Raw genomic sequence first — 17,970 nt, forward strand, 5'->3', positions numbered from 1 at the left:
TCCGCGCGGGCATCGCCGAAATATTGCGCAATGCATCTGAAGCGATCGGTAACTATCGCCTATCGACTGCGATATCGAAGCCGAAACGGCAAAGAAAAATGAAAATGCGATGGGAAAAAAAACTAGGAAATTCCGGAGAACGGATAGAGTATCAGGTTTCGTTCGGCATTATTATGCAACGGCGATGAACCAGCGATAGAAGCGCCGTAACCATAGAAACCGTGGCCACGGTATACCACGTAATCACACATAATAGTTTTTTAGATTTTTCTAAATGATCCGCAATTTCCGCGATCTCCTGCTCGCCGCGCCGGGCAAAATGATTGCTCCCGCTCGAAAACGCGGCAACTCGTGACGGAAGCCACCGATCATTCGCTTTCTTCGCCGCCTATAATCGTCTCCGGCGATCGGTAAGGTTCAGCTGAAGGGGAGAAAGTCGCGTGCCACGTAATAGCTAATAATCACCGGGGAACGCTGATCAATGCTAATTGATCACCCCGACGAATCGATTAGCGAACGATAAACTCCGAAAATTCATTCCGGTGGAAGCATTTAAAAGCTTCGTCATCATTTCCCTGAATATCGATTCTGAGTTTACCTAATCATTTTTTTCCTCCTACAATTACCTAGGTACTAACGTCGATCTTGCAAAAAATCCAACATGTTCCGTTGCATGAAGACGTACAAATTATCCACTACTTTAATTGTCAACGGGCACAGAAAAACGGGGAACAGCAGCGATGCAACACTGTAACGAGGAGCGATAGAATCTTCGTGCAATTTATGTCGATTTATCTGGAACGTAAATGTCCCGAGAGATTCTATATAAATATTCAGGAAGCAGCGTGGAGATCGGCACGAATTGTATACCGCGAAACGATCACTAAACGCACCCGCGAACATCGGACAAACGATTCAGGTCTGTTTAATGCCACCGGCGTTATTATTACGCAATTAATGCGTCAATTTCGATCGAGTTAGAACTGCCGCTACTGCGTTGCGTTAATTAACGATCATGCAAGCCTGTCGCGATCAATTTGCATCTATCGGCGCACTTCATCAGCCGCGGTGGGATCGGTTAACCGGGCCGCGAATTCGACGGATGCTGAAGACTGGAGTTGCGACAGTGACCCGTGCTTCGACTACCAGAATCCACGAGGCAACGCTTTCTAAAATCTCTCGAGCGGAATGAAACTTTCCCCGCGAGCCGCTCAACCGTTTAACGAAATCATTAGGACCGTTTACAGTCGCGTCACGAAAGAGAGCCGATAAGAAACGCGCCTCGTGCCCCGCGATCACGCGGGGGCTCGTCAAAATCTGTAATCGTTCTGTTATTCCCAGCGCGGAATTATCGGAATCAAAGTCGAATTACTTAGGGAATTAGTAGCTTCTGCTGGACAGAAAATATCATTTTAAAATACCAAAATAGAGTCAAATTTCCAAGACTTCTTCGATAAGATTGCAACGTCTACCGCGATTATTATTAAAGGCAGGTAGATCCCGAGGAAAGAGCGCGGGTTGTGCAGGTCGTGGCTGGGAAAATTCGGATTGCACGAGAGACAATCCCGCGTGACGCGATGGGAGGACCGGGTAATCGACACGGCGGAAGGAGGAGAAACGAGCGCGCGAATTAAACGAAGGAAGTGATCCGCGAGGAAGTGGTCCGAGCGCGCGCGCGCGCGAAAACTCTCCGCGGGTTCGCCGGCGGATGATTATGCAAGATGCAACAGTCAACCTTGGCAATGACCACTAACTACGAGTTGCGTTGCCACCGACGTACGTACGTCGGTCTGTGTCATTAACTTGCCGCTAGAATGATCGCAGATGGCCGATCGTGACAGCCACTGATTCGGCGGACTCTTTTCCGGTGTCTCGTGTAAAAATCCTGCCGTAAGGACCTTCTTTCGTGAAGCTTCCTTCGGTGACCCGATCCGTCTTAATTAATTGATTAGGGGAGGAGGGGCGGCGAAACCTGTGGCGATATGGATCACCTCCAGACGTCATCGTATTTACTGGTAGTTTACCTGGAAACTGGTTCGACACCGACGTAATCCTTTTTTTTAGTAAAGATCCCATTAATTAGGATCTAGACGCGATACATAGAAGTGAAAGGATGGGACAGAGGGTTGCGAGAAGGTTTTAGATCGAAGGGGAGCACGACTCAGATTTAAGCACCGGTCAGCTTTCTACGGAAACTTGGTGGAAATTCTAAGAACGACCGGGATAGAGAGTTATGTAGATGTAGATCGCTCTAACGGTACTCAAATCTACCGTGTAACGACCGTTGTACATATGTACGTATGTCCGGTTTGTTCGTAGACAAGCTACTCCTAGTCGTTTAATAGTAGGATTTGCGTTTAAGTTATTATTGACAAAGACTTCGGTATCGATGTATCTTTTTAAATGGAACTATATGTTATTATTATTGCCAATTTATTATGCATTTCAAGACGCGTTCAACGATGCGTATAAACAGAGCTGACGCAATCCATTATGCAAGTTATGAGCCGCATAAGGGCGGCAGCCGAATGGGGCGCAAACAATTATATCGCACGCTAAGTAATAAAGGAATCCAACTTCCACGTAAACAAAATGTAAATGTAATTCTTTTCTTACTGTACTCTGTAAAGGAAAAACATATCAAGGGAGTAGGTTACCCTCAACAGCCCAAAATCAGGCCCTTCTTCAAACGCACATTCTGAAGTAATAAATCAATACTTATAGAGATAATTTTTCTTTTACTTTTTAAGCGTCATTTCGTTGACTTTAATGCGCGAAAAGAAAATTTTAAATATATTTATAGGAAAAAAGTTATAAATATAAATGGTACGAACGTGTACGCGATGCACCGTTTGATGGTGAACACGATTCTGGACAGGTGAATTACCTAAAACACAAAGGAAAGGCATTTTTATAATCTGTAAGACAGTATCCATCTTGTGCAGGATGCAAAATTCTGAGTTTTTCCTTTTTTTTTTGTAGAAAAAAATATTTATCTTTTTTTAAGAATTTATATTGAAAATGTAATTTCTGTGCTCATGTGCCCGGTTGCGCTTAAAATACGTAGAAAAGATGTAGCTAGCGGAATATGCAAACATCCTAAAAACCAATTTTCGAAAATTTTCAGGGTAACCTACCCCCTTAAATAGAAAAGAGTAAAAATTTAGGGGCGCAAAATTTTTCGTGCATAACACCGCCTAACCATCCTCGCGTCGGCCCTGCGTATAAAGCGTACGTTTGAATAATAATTTATCGGATATCATTCACCTCTCGCCAGTGCAAGCAAACGGAGCGTAAACCTTAACGCTATATTAAAGCAACTTTACCTCAACACTGCACGAGAAAGATTAGCATGGATTAAGAGCGGCATAAACGAATTTTTAACCTTTAGGGGGCCGGTATTTTTTCATTGAAGTTGTAAATTTTATTTACTTAAAATTTATGCATATATACCACCAAAATGGCCGGCAAAGTATCAAAATTCTTAGGTGGCCACTATAGTGGCCAGCCTGGCCCTCTAAAGGTTAAAGAGAAGATGCAGTCTTCGTTTCTTACTCAGGATTTTAACGATAGATGGCGAGTGGCGATAGAAGTCACGAGATCTACGTATACCATTGATCGGTAGATTCACGTTCTACTATATAAACCGGAGAACCAACGATGCAAGTCCACCTCACTACGCTCGACTTCCTTCGACTCGCATCGCGCATATACATATTTGCAATAGCATAATCAGAATTTCACTGAATCCAACACAGAGTGCAGAAAACTTTCGGCGTTCTTTTATTAAACATTTTATGTAACGGATAGCGTAATAATTCCACGAGACGCTTGTCCGCGTTACGTGTACGTATCGCTTACAATACAATCTAGGAAACTGCCAAACGCTCCAGCGAATTACAGTCTCTGCTCGTCGATACGTTTCCTATATTCCTTAACCATCGTGGCCTGTATACCACTGTGATAACCAAACGCTGGGTAGTCCTGCTCGTTCCTTATGTACTCTTTAACCTGACGTTGTAAGTCGCGCATTTGTTTCACATCCATGTCGTGCACGATGAAGTACAATCCTTTCTCATACTCCATTTGCGGCTGTGCGAACAAATACCTCGCGAAAAGCCTTACGATAGGCGACTGTAAGAAAGAGTGCCGGTTAAACTCGCGGCGTTCTATCGAGCAAATATTTAGAATACCATTCAGAGGCAGCCTTACTCTATAATATTCCCAATGTTTCGGAACGTAGCCCTCTGGTATTGGTTCCAACGTAGCGGGGCCTATGAACACGTTCATCGCGAAGATGAATACGCTTATCGGTATGGCACCCACGAAGAAGTAGAAATGAAGCCAATCCTTGGTTTTATGCCATTGCCAGCGAGTCGCTGTTATAGTTAAAGTTTTGTGCCCTGACATGCATCGTACGCTGTCTGTGGAGGAAGAAGTTCAATCAGCCTTTGGGTCTCGTACTAAATTATTCCTTGCCTGTGCCATGTAGGTAAACGGTAAAGACCCGATAACCGGTCACGACACATGCGAAATTTTGTCGTTTTTCGAAGAGGACAGAGAAAAGGAACGCTATTCTGTAGCATTGAATAATGACAGAAGGCTAGGTAACGAAGAGTCGGAGGGACAGAGGTAGCGTTATACGAAACGTTCGAATTCGTCGAGCGTAGGAACGTTGCGTAACAAAACACTATCGGTTTTCGCGAAGTTGCATTTTTCACGGGACGAGCACACCTCGCTGTCGCTCCTTTGTTTCCGGAGCTCGTAATTACCGTTCTTTGGCACTACCCTGGCCAAAATTCCACTGGGCTTCAATAATTTCTGACTACCCGAGAGGAAAAGCCTGCTCCACGCCGCCATCTTACACTCCTAACTATCTCAAACAAATCGAGACGCTCGATGGTAAAACAGGGCGTCGCGCGACTTACCGACGGAGACAGTCTCTCCGTGCCGCGCATTTTGAATTACGAATTGACGCGAATGGTATTCGGACACCCGAAGGAAGAAGGAAGAGCTTTGATTTTCCTTGAATCCTTTTTCCCAAATGGTTTGCATTCCAACGTGGTTTCAATGATGAAGGGAAGGAATCGGCGTTAGGCTATCGTGACGCGATGTAATATAAACGTATACGTCGTCAATGATACGGAGTCAAGTGAGTAATTGAACTCGAGGAACGATTCTAAATTACAAACACTCGAGGCTCCTCGTGACGGCGTTCTCGAGGAAAGAGGAAACAGGCGGCGAGTTGTATATTAACACCTGTTACGCGATGTTAAATATGGAACCGCCTCTATTAGCACCGTAATTAGCAGGACAAGCAAAACGATACGTGGATCGCGTAGAATTTCTGCGCCACAGCCGTCCGTATCGATTGGCGCGGTGTGCTCGCGCCGGGCTTGTGGAAGTTCTCGCTTTCGAAGCGTAAACTGTTGCCAGCTGGAGACGAAAATTCGATCGGCTGAGAAACCGTCCCGATACCCCCTGCCCTCTTTTTGTTTACGTTCAGTCCAAGACTCATGCTTGATTATAAAGCCAATGGATCGTGATACACACACGCGCGTAACACGACACGCGGCCGCGAAAATGCTTCCAGAGCGTCACGATAACGCCTTGCGTCTGCTACTTTCTCAGCGATAAGCCGATGGATCGCAGATAAGCCAAGTGCTAGCCAGTCGTTCGTTCTCGTATAAATCATTCGGAGCTTGCCGGTCTAAACTTGGCGCAGTTTACAATCCACGTGACACGCAACCGTTCGTCGCGGCGTTATCTCGCGCGGACAACGATTAAACGTTTTTTGCTGTCGATTAAAATCGCGAGGCGATACCGCTCGGTCACGATGAGTGACGCAGTTAAAGAAACCGAAGGAAGATACACCCACGGCGACCCTGAGAAAATGGGTTAAAAAAAGCGAGCCTTTCTACGTCGCAACGCCTTTCGAGTTTCCTCGATCCTCCTGGCAGCCAGCTTCATCCGCGCCATGGAGCTGGTGAACCATTCTCGGCCACGTGATTCACACGCCCCCGTGGCCGTTTTCGTAACGCACGGCGTCGAGCACGCGAAGCCGTACACAGCTGCGTCCGACGCCTCTTTGCAGAGCTAGTCTGAAACGCTAGCTACTTCTAATTAGGTACGTTTCCTCAGTGGAGTCCGCAAGGGGCTTCGAGGCCAGAGATACGAATAAAAGTTAAAGAAATTATTCGTCATTCGTTCGTTAACCCGAGTTAGCTTTATTCGACACATGGCGAATAATTTTTCTAACTTTTATTCGATATTTGAAATTTTATGGAGCGCGGAGCACGGAAATTTCTTTTAAATACTAATTCTCAATCGAAAAGGTAAAGAAATACCTATTGTTTGACTCGGAGCAAAGCAGGAGCGGAGCAATTAAAAAATGGATATGCTCCGTTGTCTACGATACTCGAATCCAAGCTAAACGTAGCAGATGGCTCGTCAATCTGATCGCATCGACTGGAATGACAAATAGGGAATTACCAATTCATCGCACACGATGATCCCGTGATACCGTGCCCGGCGGAGCTTTCTTTCCGCGCGCGCCAGCAACCCTTAAACTGTACGCTTTGTCGCTGGCGACGTACACCGGCGGCACAGGGGATAGCGGTGGTCGGGAGACGATCGACCGGCTCTCGGGGCAGGCGTTCTCAAGCGTTCTCAGGCCTCAGTCGCGTACGGGCCAGCGCGCGTTCCTCACGTCGCGAGCCGTAGTTCGTAGTCGTACGAACGAGGTTTTTTGCTCCTCTCGAGTAATAGGCAGCAACGGAGAGAGGGCGAAACCGAGGGAGAGAAGGGAAAGGACATTTTCCTCCAGGCTTTTCCCCGACTTTCTGATCGAACAGGGGTGTTTCCCTGGGGCTGAGGGGTCCGTTCCGAGGCAGAGAAACGGAGGACAGGCTGAACGGTGAGTTCTATTCTAGACAACGGGCGTATACAAGCGTATTTACAACGGGAGCTAAGTACGGAGTCTCCTTCGAGTTAGCGCTGTACGATAATAGACGGCACGTCGAAGGTAGAGCCTTTCAATGCGTCTCGTGGGAAAAATAACGATCGTTCGAGAACAGTCCTCGCTGGAGACTTAGCAGAGCTGACGGCGGACGTTACGTGCGTTTCACGCTCAAGTAGCCATCAACTACTGTTTCGAAAATAGACGCTCGGTGGTAATGGCCTCTGCTTATTTCGATACTGCGTGCAAGATAATAGGGGCTTTAAAATCATTGGATGATCTGTGGCTGAAAGAAAGAGTCTTAGGGAATCGTACGCTCGATCTACGGATCATTCGATCGGTTGATGTTTGGGTAACGTATGCGCGCAGCGGTGCCAGCCGTGTCGCGAAATGTTTTGCTTCGCGGCCGACACAAAGCTCCTTCTAACGATTTAACGATACACGGCAGCTACGATCTCCGTTAAGGTATCTCGACTTTAGCTCAGCTGATTTAATCGCGCGAATGACGCAAGTTTAGCCGTGCTCCACCTGCGGCCTGCGGGAATACGCGTTGCTTTGCCTGACGAGCAGCTCGGTTCAGCTCGACCTCTGACCTCGTACGGCGCACAATGCTCGGGAAATACGATTCGTGGCTTGCGATCGAACGACAAAACAGGGGAATTTCGTGTGCTCCGTGAGTCATCGCCTCGAGAAGCACAAAGTATATAATCTAAAAAATGTAGGAATTTATCTTGGTACTTGTCTTTCAGCGAAATAATTATTATTCTACTTCGACACGTTCTGGAGATAGCTATCGATACGTCAAGATAACGGAGCCGCTAAGTACCAGCTATCGTTTATTACTTAATTGATATTGCAGTATCGATGAGTCGAGATACGCGGAGGTGTAAATTCAACCTTAAGCCACGATAATAATTGGAAAGTAAGCGTCACATCAGATCGGATATTAGATCGCCCGGAACATGGTGGCGTCTGTCCTTAATTGTGAATCACGTGGCCGGGCCCAGAGCACGTGAATCGCTTATGCAACTGAGCGTAAGTAATGTCTCAGTCGATCGTGATTCATTATCGAATGATTACAAGAATCGTGCTCTGCTATTTAATCGATCTTGTTCTCGACGCAATGAAGCCGAGATAAAACAGACCTGGAGCGCGAAGAAACACTGAACAAACGATCCCCCAAACATCCAAGACACGCTGGAGATCGAAAGTCCAAACTCGATCGGATATCACCGGTTATAATTACCTGAATTAGAAGGTAAAGATTCCTGGGGAAAATAATTCTCGGGCAGGATTGACGTAGCTACAGAGGAAAGTGGCGAGACCTAAAGGGCCCCGTGCACGTCGAGATCTGTATCGATGCATCGGTATCAACTGGGATCATTGCCGTCATCAGGAATTAAAACAATATTATTTACAATATTATTGCTTTCTTTGATAATATCTTTACGTTTCATTTTGAATGATATTGATTGCATACGATTGCAAATTGTGAGAACTGAACCGATGTCTCATGATTGCGCCTCAACATGCACTTGTTTGATAGTTGATACAAATAATCATAATAATAATAATTCTTTACTGCACAGTAGACAGTTTTGGATTCAGATAAGTCTAACAACTGAAATCGTCTGCACGAGCGAGGCATGAATTTTTAAACATTTGAAAAGCAATAATTTTATTACATTTATATATTTTATTAAACCCATGGGCGTCCGGAGGGGGTGCAAAGGGGGCAGGCTGCCCCCTCCCTGGCTTTTGAGAAAAAATCGCTTATTTTCCAAAACTGATTTAAAAAACCGGAGGGGTATATTTTTCTTTACCATCATCCCAAAGTTGCCCCCACCCTCGCTTAAACCTACTTAAAACTAACACTAACGGTGTATACCAAACACAGATCATATGTGAATTGAGGGTCCTCAAGGGCAATAGAACGAAGAAACTCGGTTAAGGAAACGCGCGTCCCAGCGGCGGTGCAGCGCGGTTGTCGCCAGTCTTGCGTCCGTCGCGTTTCGCGGTACGAGGAGAAAAATCCGCGTTGCGTCGGACATAGAAAGTTAGTGTCCTGGCTAGGAGGCGGTCTCGACTACGAGATTACCGTATCATTAACGATGGTATTCAACGGTCTCCTTCGAGACGCGCGTTCGTGACCACGATAGGTACGTACCTATCGTAAGTACACGGCGAGTTATGCAAGCTGAAAATTGCCGGCCGCGTGACGAACGATCGAACGGAAGCGTTCGTGTTCCTTTTAACGACCCCGCGTGCGAGTGGAATTCATCGCGGCCGACTAACCAACGTTCCCCTTGCTTTCTGCCCCGTAGACCGTAAGATGGTGACCAAGTGCGACAGATCCGACCTGAGTTGACGCAGGTTCTTTCCACGAGAGATCGAATTGGCCAGCGCGTTAAGCAGAGAAGAGGAGAAGCGGCTGAGGGGACACGAGTCGAGGCTGTTGCACCGAGGAGCATAGAAAGCAATCATGGATCCGTATTCACTGAGGTTGGTAGTAACGCTCGAGGACACGCGTGGACCAAGCTCAAAGAGGAATTAAGGCAACGAATCAAGCATGCGGGATGAAAGAACCGCCCGTGCATTTAACGTCTAACCCATCTAGTTAACTCCGGGTTTAATTCTTTTGAGCAGCGTAAATTATAGATTGCACGTGTGTTGCTCGAAAGCAAGGGATGAACGTTCCCAGCCACCTCAGGGGCAACGAAATTTGAGCCTTACCTTTAAAATCCATCCCAGGTAATTCGTCAAACTCCTGGAACAGGTTCTCGAAAGGTGGTGGCGCAGCGATTCTTCCCTTTTCTTTTGTCACGACCAGGGCCATTCTTGAATGATCCAGCAGGGTATCCAAGGATCCCGTCCAAGCTGCACGCTGCTCTCCCTAGGGACAAAAACCATCCCGTTACGCGTGTTCCATTCAATAGATGTCCTCGCCTGCTTGGCCCGTCACCAGCCCGAATTTGGGGCAGGAATTCTAGAGTAGATACGCGGCTTTTATATTTCTCGGCCCATTTATTCCATAAAATTATCCAGTGCTTTTTGCGACAATTTGGACAAGCCCATAGAAAATAGTTTGTTCGTTTATAGTCGCGAATTAGGACGTGGCTTTGTTGTTCCTCGAAAAAGTGGTTATCGAAAGCGTCGATCGAGTTGACCTCCGTTTCAGAGGATGGCACGTCTCTGGAACTCGGGATAGACAACGCGCGTCGTATGGTGATTCCCCAGGTTGCTTAAAAATACGGTCCGCTAGCAGAGGCGTAACGCGGTGGTTCCAAGGCAGAGCGGAATCCTTCGCTGGCATAACACGAAGACATCGTGCAAAACCAGTTTCTCTCTCGGCCGGTGTAAATCCGTATTTTCATTCTGGACGGCGGAGAAGAAGCACGGTCGCTGAAACCGCTAGGCGTCAGCGTCTCTTTGATCCCTCGTCAGAGGCGCGGAAGGAGTCCTTCCGTGACGGCGCGAAGAAAACGGCTCGGAACTAGGGGGACTGGAGTTAATTTGCAGCCGTGCCCACCAGTCCATTTCGATAATTAACCTTACACCTATCTCGGCTGGTCGGCGCGTAGCTCGCGGCCCACTTGTCGCCGCGAGTGACGCAATAACGATAAGGCGACGCGTAAACGCGGAACCGGGCTGGGTTAATATTTGAAGCAAAGTGGCATCCAGGGGCTTAACGAAACGGGAAGGGCGCGTCAGCTTTTTTTTAAATTAAAACCGTACGCGGGGGACCTGCCGCGTCGCTAAGGCTCGTTAAGGGAGCTGAACGGACCGGGTTGCATTCTTCAGGCGCGATATAGGAAAGAAGCGTGTACCGGTAGATGATCCACTTCTCGGGTCCAGACTGACTAAACCGATCACGTCAGTCGACATAATAGAGATTTTCAATGTTACCGCTGAGTATCTCTTATCCTTTTATCTTATCCTGACGAGGAACCGACTAAACGCGCATTTCCCATCGCGAATTACATATATCTGCTCGCGATAATAACCGCGAGTTAAACATGCACGGGATTTTCCCGCGCCGATCGATTTACAAGTGCCACGCAACGAGGAAGGTACGCGGAAAAACGAGAAGAACTGTTATCTTTAGCCAGAGGGAAGTTACAGTTACGATGACAAAGCGCGATACAGCTCCTCGTCGTAAACTGCAGATAATTAGAGTGCGCGATAAAGAGGTTCTTCGATAGCACCGACCGGCTTAATCTCCTTTGTCCGTGTCGATCCTGGGCGATAGCTATTCCTTCGGACACTTGCTATTAAACCGTGTGTCGTATTCGCCGCTCCGCTTCGCCAAAGGCATGTATCTAGCCGATTCTATTCTTAGGCGCCACTCGCTACGATTAGGCAAGATCTTTCTTTCTAAAAGCGGTGACGCGCAGACCGTGTGTGGCAGTATTGCGCGAAGCACCGTGGGAACCGTAGTGCCAATGATAACAGGCTCGACATTCGCGGAAGGGAATTTCGACCGTCCAGAGATTAGATATACGAGAGGCTAGAGCGAATTTGTTCGGCAGCGGGCGTGCAGATGCACGACTCGCCCAGCATATACGCGCAGTACGTAGCTCATCGATAGCTGATGAAATTGCGTTATCGGTGTAGGTACCCCGCAAATATTTCCGCATATTTCCGCATATTTACGTAACCTGCTCGCGCTCCGTTCCATATAAATGAAAAAGGCACTCTCGTTAGTCCCGTCTTCGTAGATTATTATTATTAGATACTTAGTTGGCGGTTACACGAGCATCGGCTCGTGACGTAGAACTGATCGTAGAAACGTGTTGCCAGGAGACGAGTGGCCAGAGATGTTTTTAACACCGTCTTCGACGAGTCGGATCGATAGAATACGCTCTCCAGAGCAGTGCTAATTCATGGGGCGGCACTGTAAGTCGCTTTCCATTCGCAAATTTCGCAAGAGGCAGAAGCTTTAGCAAATTGGAGGAAAGAAAGTGGAACGAAGAGCCGATCGACCTTCGGCAGCAAGTGATTTCGCCCCGAGTATACTTTGTTGACGATCGCCAAGCAGGCAACGAACACTCTTTTCAAGCGATAAGTGTCTGGGCATAATAACGAGGCGATGGGTTCCTTGGGTACGATCCGTTTCTCGCTTCTCAATTATACCGTCCATCGAGGAAATTACGTAATCCGTGTCTCTCTAACTTCCCACGTGCTTGCGAAAATTAACCCGCCGCATCGTTTCAAGCGGTAAATGGATTAAATTGAGGCGAATCATCAGCGACACGCGTGACGCTTTACACGCAGCAGCGGCTAGATTCATCCGCAACGAAATCCTCGAATTAACGCGCATTAATTCCACTCGGGAGGTTTAATTGCGTCGAGTTAAAGCTAGGCAAAAGCCCGCGAGTAATCCGGGTGTCGTTACCCTTTCTTGGAACGGGAATGATCGCGAACGATCGAGAACGATCGAGAACGATTATCCGGCACTTCTGGGAGAAGTTCTAGCGCTCGTGATTCGCGGATAGACGGATCTTTATCACGGGGATTAAATGCGAATGGTATCGCAGACGTCGATTAAACGCGTCTGGCGTATTTAAATGATGTTCGAAACCGTTCCCGGTCATCGGTCGGTTTAAGTATCGGCAACTTGTCGCAATAAATCGCCAGCTGCCATAAATCTATTCGCAATTACCACAGAGCGGCAGACATAAACATGGCGCGTGCTCGATAAACCGTTCGACGCGTGATGTCATTGTTACGAAAGCCAGGATGCTTTTGACATTGCTGATAATTCGACAAGAGCAACTGGCGCGCGTGCAGGGGAAAGAGAGTAATTAACGGGAAAGTAATAGGTATCTAGGCTCATCAATATTTATAGAGTGAAACGTCCTTGGCATCGGTTATCGAAGATGCTCCAGAGCCGCCGAGAGCGAGCGAGATGCTGTATAGTACGATGTTGCGTTTGTCGTTTCAGCGTGGAGCGCGAGGCGTCGAAGAATATCGAGGAGAACGAGAGGGAATGCTTCAAAGACGCGATCGTATCGAGCAGGAGCCTCAACAAAGGCTTCGTCGAGCCGACCGCCATCAGAAATGCCATACCAGAGGTACGTCTATCCCTCTCGGACGAATAAGATCGAGCCTGAAATGTTGCGCTCCCTTAGATCGCCGCCTGCATCATATCCGCGTCCTTCCACATCTCGGTAGGGCTGAGCATGGCCTACTCGGCGATCCTCATTCCTCACCTGGAGGCCGCGGACGCGGAAGTGCACGCCACGCTGGAGGAGACCTCGTGGATAGGTGAGTACACCGCGTGACGAGCGCGCAAGGTCTTATCTTGGACAGAGACCCACGATTGCGTCACGAAATGGACGACTCATCCATGTTCCAGCGAGCGTGGTGGTGGTGTGCGCACCTTTGGGTGCGTTGATGGGTGGGTTCCTGATGGAGTCCTTCGGGAGGCTGAAAACTCTTCAGCTGGGTGCCATCCCTTGCGTGGCAGGCTGGATCCTGATAGCCCTTTCGACCAATATCCCGATGCTGTTGGTGGGCAGAGTGCTGACTGGCCTGGCCACTGCTCTGGCTACGTCGCCAGCTATCGTCTACATCACCGAAGTGGCGAGACCGGAGCTCAGGGGATCGATGATATCCTTCGGCCCGACTCTCGCCTCCTTCGGCATGGTGCTCTGTTATGCGAAAGGAGCCTACATGCACTGGAGGCTGGTGGCGTGGCTCAGCATCATTTACGCCGTGGTGCCTATCCTTCTGGTTCAGCTGTTCATCCCGGAGTCGCCCGTGTGGCTCGTGTCAAAGGGACGAACGGAGGAGGCGAAAAAGTCTGTGCAATGGTAAGCGAGCTCTGTGTCTTCTCCTCGTTCCTTTGGCAACGAATTCTCTAGCCCTGTCGCAACGTTTCGCCCCTTAGGCTGAACAAGTACGACGCGAAGGACGGTAAAGTGAGCGCGGCGGACGCCCAATTCACGACGATCATGAAGGAGAACGAGATCAAGCTGAGCGAGCAGAGGAAGAGCAAGCACGGCAGCGTGGCCGCTAAGCTTCGAGGGTTCCTCAAGCCGACGGGATGGAAGCCTATGCTGATACTCTTCCTCTTCTTCTTCTTCCAGCAGTTCTCCGGCATCTACATCACCCTGTTCTACGCCGTCACGTGGTTCCAGGTAAGCAGCCGATATCGCGTGCCCACGTTTCGCCACTTTCTCATTATTACTGTGATTATCGCGGTCCAGGAAGTCGGCTCGGGCGTCAACGAATACACCGCCTCGATTCTAGTCGGCGTGACCCGTTTCTTCTGCTCGATGGTGAACACGTGGCTGCTCAGGCGATACAAGAGGCGCCCGCTCTGCATCATCTCTTCCCTGGGCATGGCCGCTTGTATGAGCGTATCCGGCTACTACACCCTACTCATTAAGGAGGGCGATCGGTCTGGCTACTGGGTACGTATCGGAGAGCCAGCCAATTAACGAGCCGGGGAGCTATTAAAATCTGTTCACCAGGTGCCCGTCTTCTGCCTTTTACTCTACGTGTGCACGTCTATGGTCGGCATGCTAACTATTCCCTGGACGATGACCGCGGAGCTGTTCCCGACCGAGATCAGAGGGATCGCCCATTCGATCAGCTACTCGATAGCCAACCTGCTCCTGTTCGCCGCGCTGCAAAGTTACAGGAGTCTGCAAAACTTCCTGGGTGGTATGTACTCGAATATACTCAGTCTGGAGTGTCTTCCGAGATTTTTCCGCCATTTCATATGCTCGTTGTTTCAAGGATCGTACGCCGTGCAATGGTTCTTCGCTGGCATTTCGTTGGGCGCCGTCGTGTTCGTGTGGCTCCTGCTCCCAGAAACTCACGGCAAGAAGCTCTCCGAGATCGAGGAGTACTTCCAAAACAATTTCTTGGCCGCTGGGGCCGAGTCCAAGGCTAAGAAGGAACGAGCGAAGAGGAGAAACCAGAGGAACGGAAAGTCCTCCGCCACGGAACCCCTCAATCCATCGAAATCCAAGGCCCCGCAAAATGTATAGATGAAACGCCTTCTTCCGTAACGGGCTGGGACCACAACGAAGAAGAATCCCTGGCCAAGAGCAGTCCAATTGTATGTATAATGCTCGTTCTACACCGTGGCACGTGGATAATGGTTTCTGGTTCGAGTTATTCCTTTTGAAACGATAAGATTTCTGTGAACCAAGCACCGATCGCCTTGGTATCGTCAAGTGTCGGCAAGTATCGTCGATAGTAGAGCGTCAGAGTCGATGGAGGAGTGTCGTCGATGCGTTACGAATATAGTTTCGTATCTAAGCTCTGCTTTCGCTTCAGTCGCTTGCTCGCTCGCTACCGAACACAAGGAGCTAGATAGAAACTGAATGCCTCAAATCTTAGCAAGATCCAGTTGGTATCGCGGAGGAAATGTTTTATCGTTTATTAAACGAAGAGCTTGTTTTTTCTCGTTTATTACCAGAGTGGGGGGAAAGATTCCACGAAAAATCGTAATCGCGGTGTGATGCAACGAGACCAGTACATTGGCGGATTCCTGTGACTGTTCATTTTTCATTTCGTTTCGCGATAAGGGAGAAGCCATGAGAGGCAGGCGAACGCGCTCGCACGCGTCAACAACGGGAGCGGAGGAAATTCTACCAAAAAGTGGAAACCACGCACTGCACGCGAGACGCGAAACAGTATTACGCGTTGATCTGATACAGTCTTCCGCGCGTGCCCGCGCGTGCCCGCGCGTGCCCGCGCGAGTGGCCGTACAAGGGGACGATCAAAGTTCTTCGTTCGGAACAAACGTTGATTACGCGCTGTTTACAGACGGGCGGAGCATTCCTTTTGGAACCCGTTTTAACAACCTCACTGTGATCTAACAATATTTGCAAAGAAAATCGTACAATTGTACAGGGAGCGCCAACAAGAAACGCGATGCAGCCTGAAGGGTGGCGATTCGTTCGAGGGGGCGGATTAGAAATAAAATGAATCGTGGCCCCGTGCAGACTGCAGCGCGCCTTCTTCGGGTGTCCTTTATCAAAGCGCAGGCGCTAGGCTACGTAAACGCCACCTGTGGGTGGACTTGCGGACTCGCTTGTCACTGTGGCGCCAATTCAAACTGGTACTTAAGACCCTAACATTTTTCTACGACTTTTACTCAAGTTCTACGTTCCCATACAGAGACGCAGACGCAACAACCTTTTCTACGTCTTTACACCGAATTCCATACCAAATACGCATGGTCCGCGTTTTGGGCCATTAAACGACCGCACAAAGTACTTTTTTACGAGGTCATTGAAAATCAGAGAGTAAAGAATTAATCGAGTCACTGTCACAAGTTCGTGCGGATCGTTGACTACTAAGAACGTACATTTACTAGATGTGATAGTCATAATCGATCGACCAGATTGAACACGTCCAATACAGCTGATGTTTCGGGCGAAGATACTCGATAGATATGCTATAAACGCGATCGAAAAGCTTCGCCGACGGTAGATAACGTCGAACGGAAGTTATCGACAGTCAGCTTGTCCGTAAATCGTTAGGAAATATTACCGTTACAATATAACCAAATTCTCGATGATCTTTATGGCTGCCGCGAAGAGGGGATCTCGCGATTATACTCGCTTATCGGGAGAACAGCGTTAATTTCATTTTCGAAGATCGATGGAAGGATCTTCGTCGAGATTTCTGGTTCGACAAGTGCCTTCCTTTTCTGCCGACTTGTTAGATGGTTTTTATATATAATATAAGCGTGCCTCGATATGCGAGCAGAGTTTACGTAAGTGTACTTTGTATCGTACTATACAGCACGCTTGTATTGTACAAGTACACATATGCCTACATCTATATGCGTATACCATTGTAAAATTCCGCAAAATGTTTCTAATAAAACCATATTTCTGAAAGTCAGAAAGGCCATTGTCTATTTATTACACCAATTACAGTAGAAATTGTAACCATAACTCACCGATCCATGAATTCCTCCAATGGCCCCTGACGTCCAGTCCCGTTCCGGTCAACACTCCGATAATCAATCAATTATTCGGCACACAAGATAAATATATGTTCCAAGGACGAAGAAGAACTGCTGAATATCTCTGTAATTGAATTCCATGTGCTAATGTTACATTAATGGTCAATAAATATAAAAATTTAGGCCAACTTTTCGACAGATCGCGGTTCAACGACTACACACGAGATCAACTGAGAATTGCGGAGCGCTGATTGGTCAGCGTAGTGATCCTCCCGCGCATAATTGCATCTTTCGATAATCGAATAGGATTACTTTCATATTATTCGATAAATGGAAATTTATCATGTTTTAAATGAAAGAAATTTGTCGTTAATAACGAGGCATATTAATGAGACTTGCAAAAATTCTACTCACACGCGAAAAGCAAAATGTTAAACTAACGAGTGGCATGTATCGATATCGTGCGATACTTACGGCGGTTCACACTGAAAAATATAAATTGAAACTGTTTGAAAGTATACGACAATTGGCTTTATTCAGACGCGATATCGTCAATCAGCGAACGGAATTTAAATACGAGATTTAATTACAAGAGCTCCGTAAATGTACGCATACGTATATATACCATATAAGATCGACGTTCAATGATAAAGTATAAGCCAGACAAAATCTCGCAACGTAATATAGACGCATCGTACAGCTTTTCACTTCGCGACTATTTGCAGCAGTATTGCATATTAATTCTGTCAATCCCGATGCCGTCTCGTCCGCCAAAGGAGTATTATCTATATCATCGACTACCGGAGTCTGTATCTTTGATGATACGTGTACAGAAGGCAGAAGAGTTACAAAATAAAAGACAGACGATGCCATACCGCTCAACACGGGACTTAGAGATATTTTCAAATTTTGTTTATTGACAGACATATGAAGCAATCGACTATTCATCGGTCGCATATAAAATATATATTCTCTAATACTAGTAAGATCAGCGTTATTAAATATATGTATCGGCGATTAAAACAATTCTCCTTTATGCTTCTATCTCTCGACGATTATTTCCCGTCCCTACGGGGAT

At 47.5% G+C, this 17,970-nt stretch overlaps 2 protein-coding genes across 3 annotated transcripts; one reads left to right on the forward strand and one right to left on the reverse strand.

Annotated features, from left to right (window-relative positions):
• Positions 1–3,766: 3,766 nt before the first annotated feature.
• Positions 3,767–4,933, reverse strand: Nd-sgdh (NADH dehydrogenase (ubiquinone) SGDH subunit). Its single transcript, XM_076823709.1, has 3 exons — positions 4,773–4,933; positions 4,213–4,424; positions 3,767–4,134 (listed from the first exon to the last, which is right to left on the reverse strand). Exons 1-3 carry the CDS (start codon positions 4,858–4,860, stop codon positions 3,898–3,900), a joined length of 537 nt encoding a protein of 178 aa, XP_076679824.1. The 5' UTR covers positions 4,861–4,933; the 3' UTR covers positions 3,767–3,897.
• Positions 4,934–6,671: 1,738 nt separating this feature from the next.
• Positions 6,672–16,832, forward strand: LOC143374968 (facilitated trehalose transporter Tret1). Of its 2 annotated transcripts, XM_076823579.1 has the most exons (9): positions 6,672–6,916; positions 9,283–9,460; positions 12,903–13,032; positions 13,090–13,225; positions 13,317–13,773; positions 13,851–14,100; positions 14,170–14,376; positions 14,437–14,629; positions 14,705–16,832. In XM_076823579.1, exons 2-9 carry the CDS (start codon positions 9,441–9,443, stop codon positions 14,956–14,958), a joined length of 1,647 nt encoding a protein of 548 aa, XP_076679694.1. In that variant the 5' UTR covers positions 6,672–6,916; positions 9,283–9,440; the 3' UTR covers positions 14,959–16,832. The 2 variants fall into 2 exon arrangements, with proteins under 2 accessions (XP_076679694.1, XP_076679693.1); XM_076823578.1 differs by lacking the exons at positions 6,672–6,916; positions 9,283–9,460 and adding an exon at positions 11,384–11,527.
• The last annotated feature ends 1,138 nt before the right edge of the window (positions 16,833–17,970 follow it).

Source organism: Andrena cerasifolii, chromosome 12 (genome assembly GCF_050908995.1).
Source record: "Andrena cerasifolii isolate SP2316 chromosome 12, iyAndCera1_principal, whole genome shotgun sequence".
NCBI lineage: Eukaryota > Metazoa > Arthropoda > Insecta > Hymenoptera > Andrenidae > Andrena > Andrena cerasifolii.

Coding starts and splice junctions, on each gene's coding strand:
- Nd-sgdh (XM_076823709.1), bottom strand. CDS start 4,860: ATGGCGGCGTGGAGCAGGCTTTTCCTCTCGGGTAGTCAGAAATTATTG. Junction 4,425..4,772: donor CAGGGTAGTGCCAAAGAACG/GTAATTACGAGC, acceptor CTTCCTCCACAG/ACAGCGTACGATGCATGTCA. Junction 4,135..4,212: donor AACATTGGGAATATTATAGA/GTAAGGCTGCCT, acceptor TCTTTCTTACAG/TCGCCTATCGTAAGGCTTTT.
- LOC143374968 (XM_076823578.1), top strand. CDS start 11,499: ATGCACGACTCGCCCAGCATATACGCGCA. Junction 13,226..13,316: donor GGAGGAGACCTCGTGGATAG/GTGAGTACACCG, acceptor TCCATGTTCCAG/CGAGCGTGGTGGTGGTGTGC. Junction 13,774..13,850: donor GCGAAAAAGTCTGTGCAATG/GTAAGCGAGCTC, acceptor TTCGCCCCTTAG/GCTGAACAAGTACGACGCGA.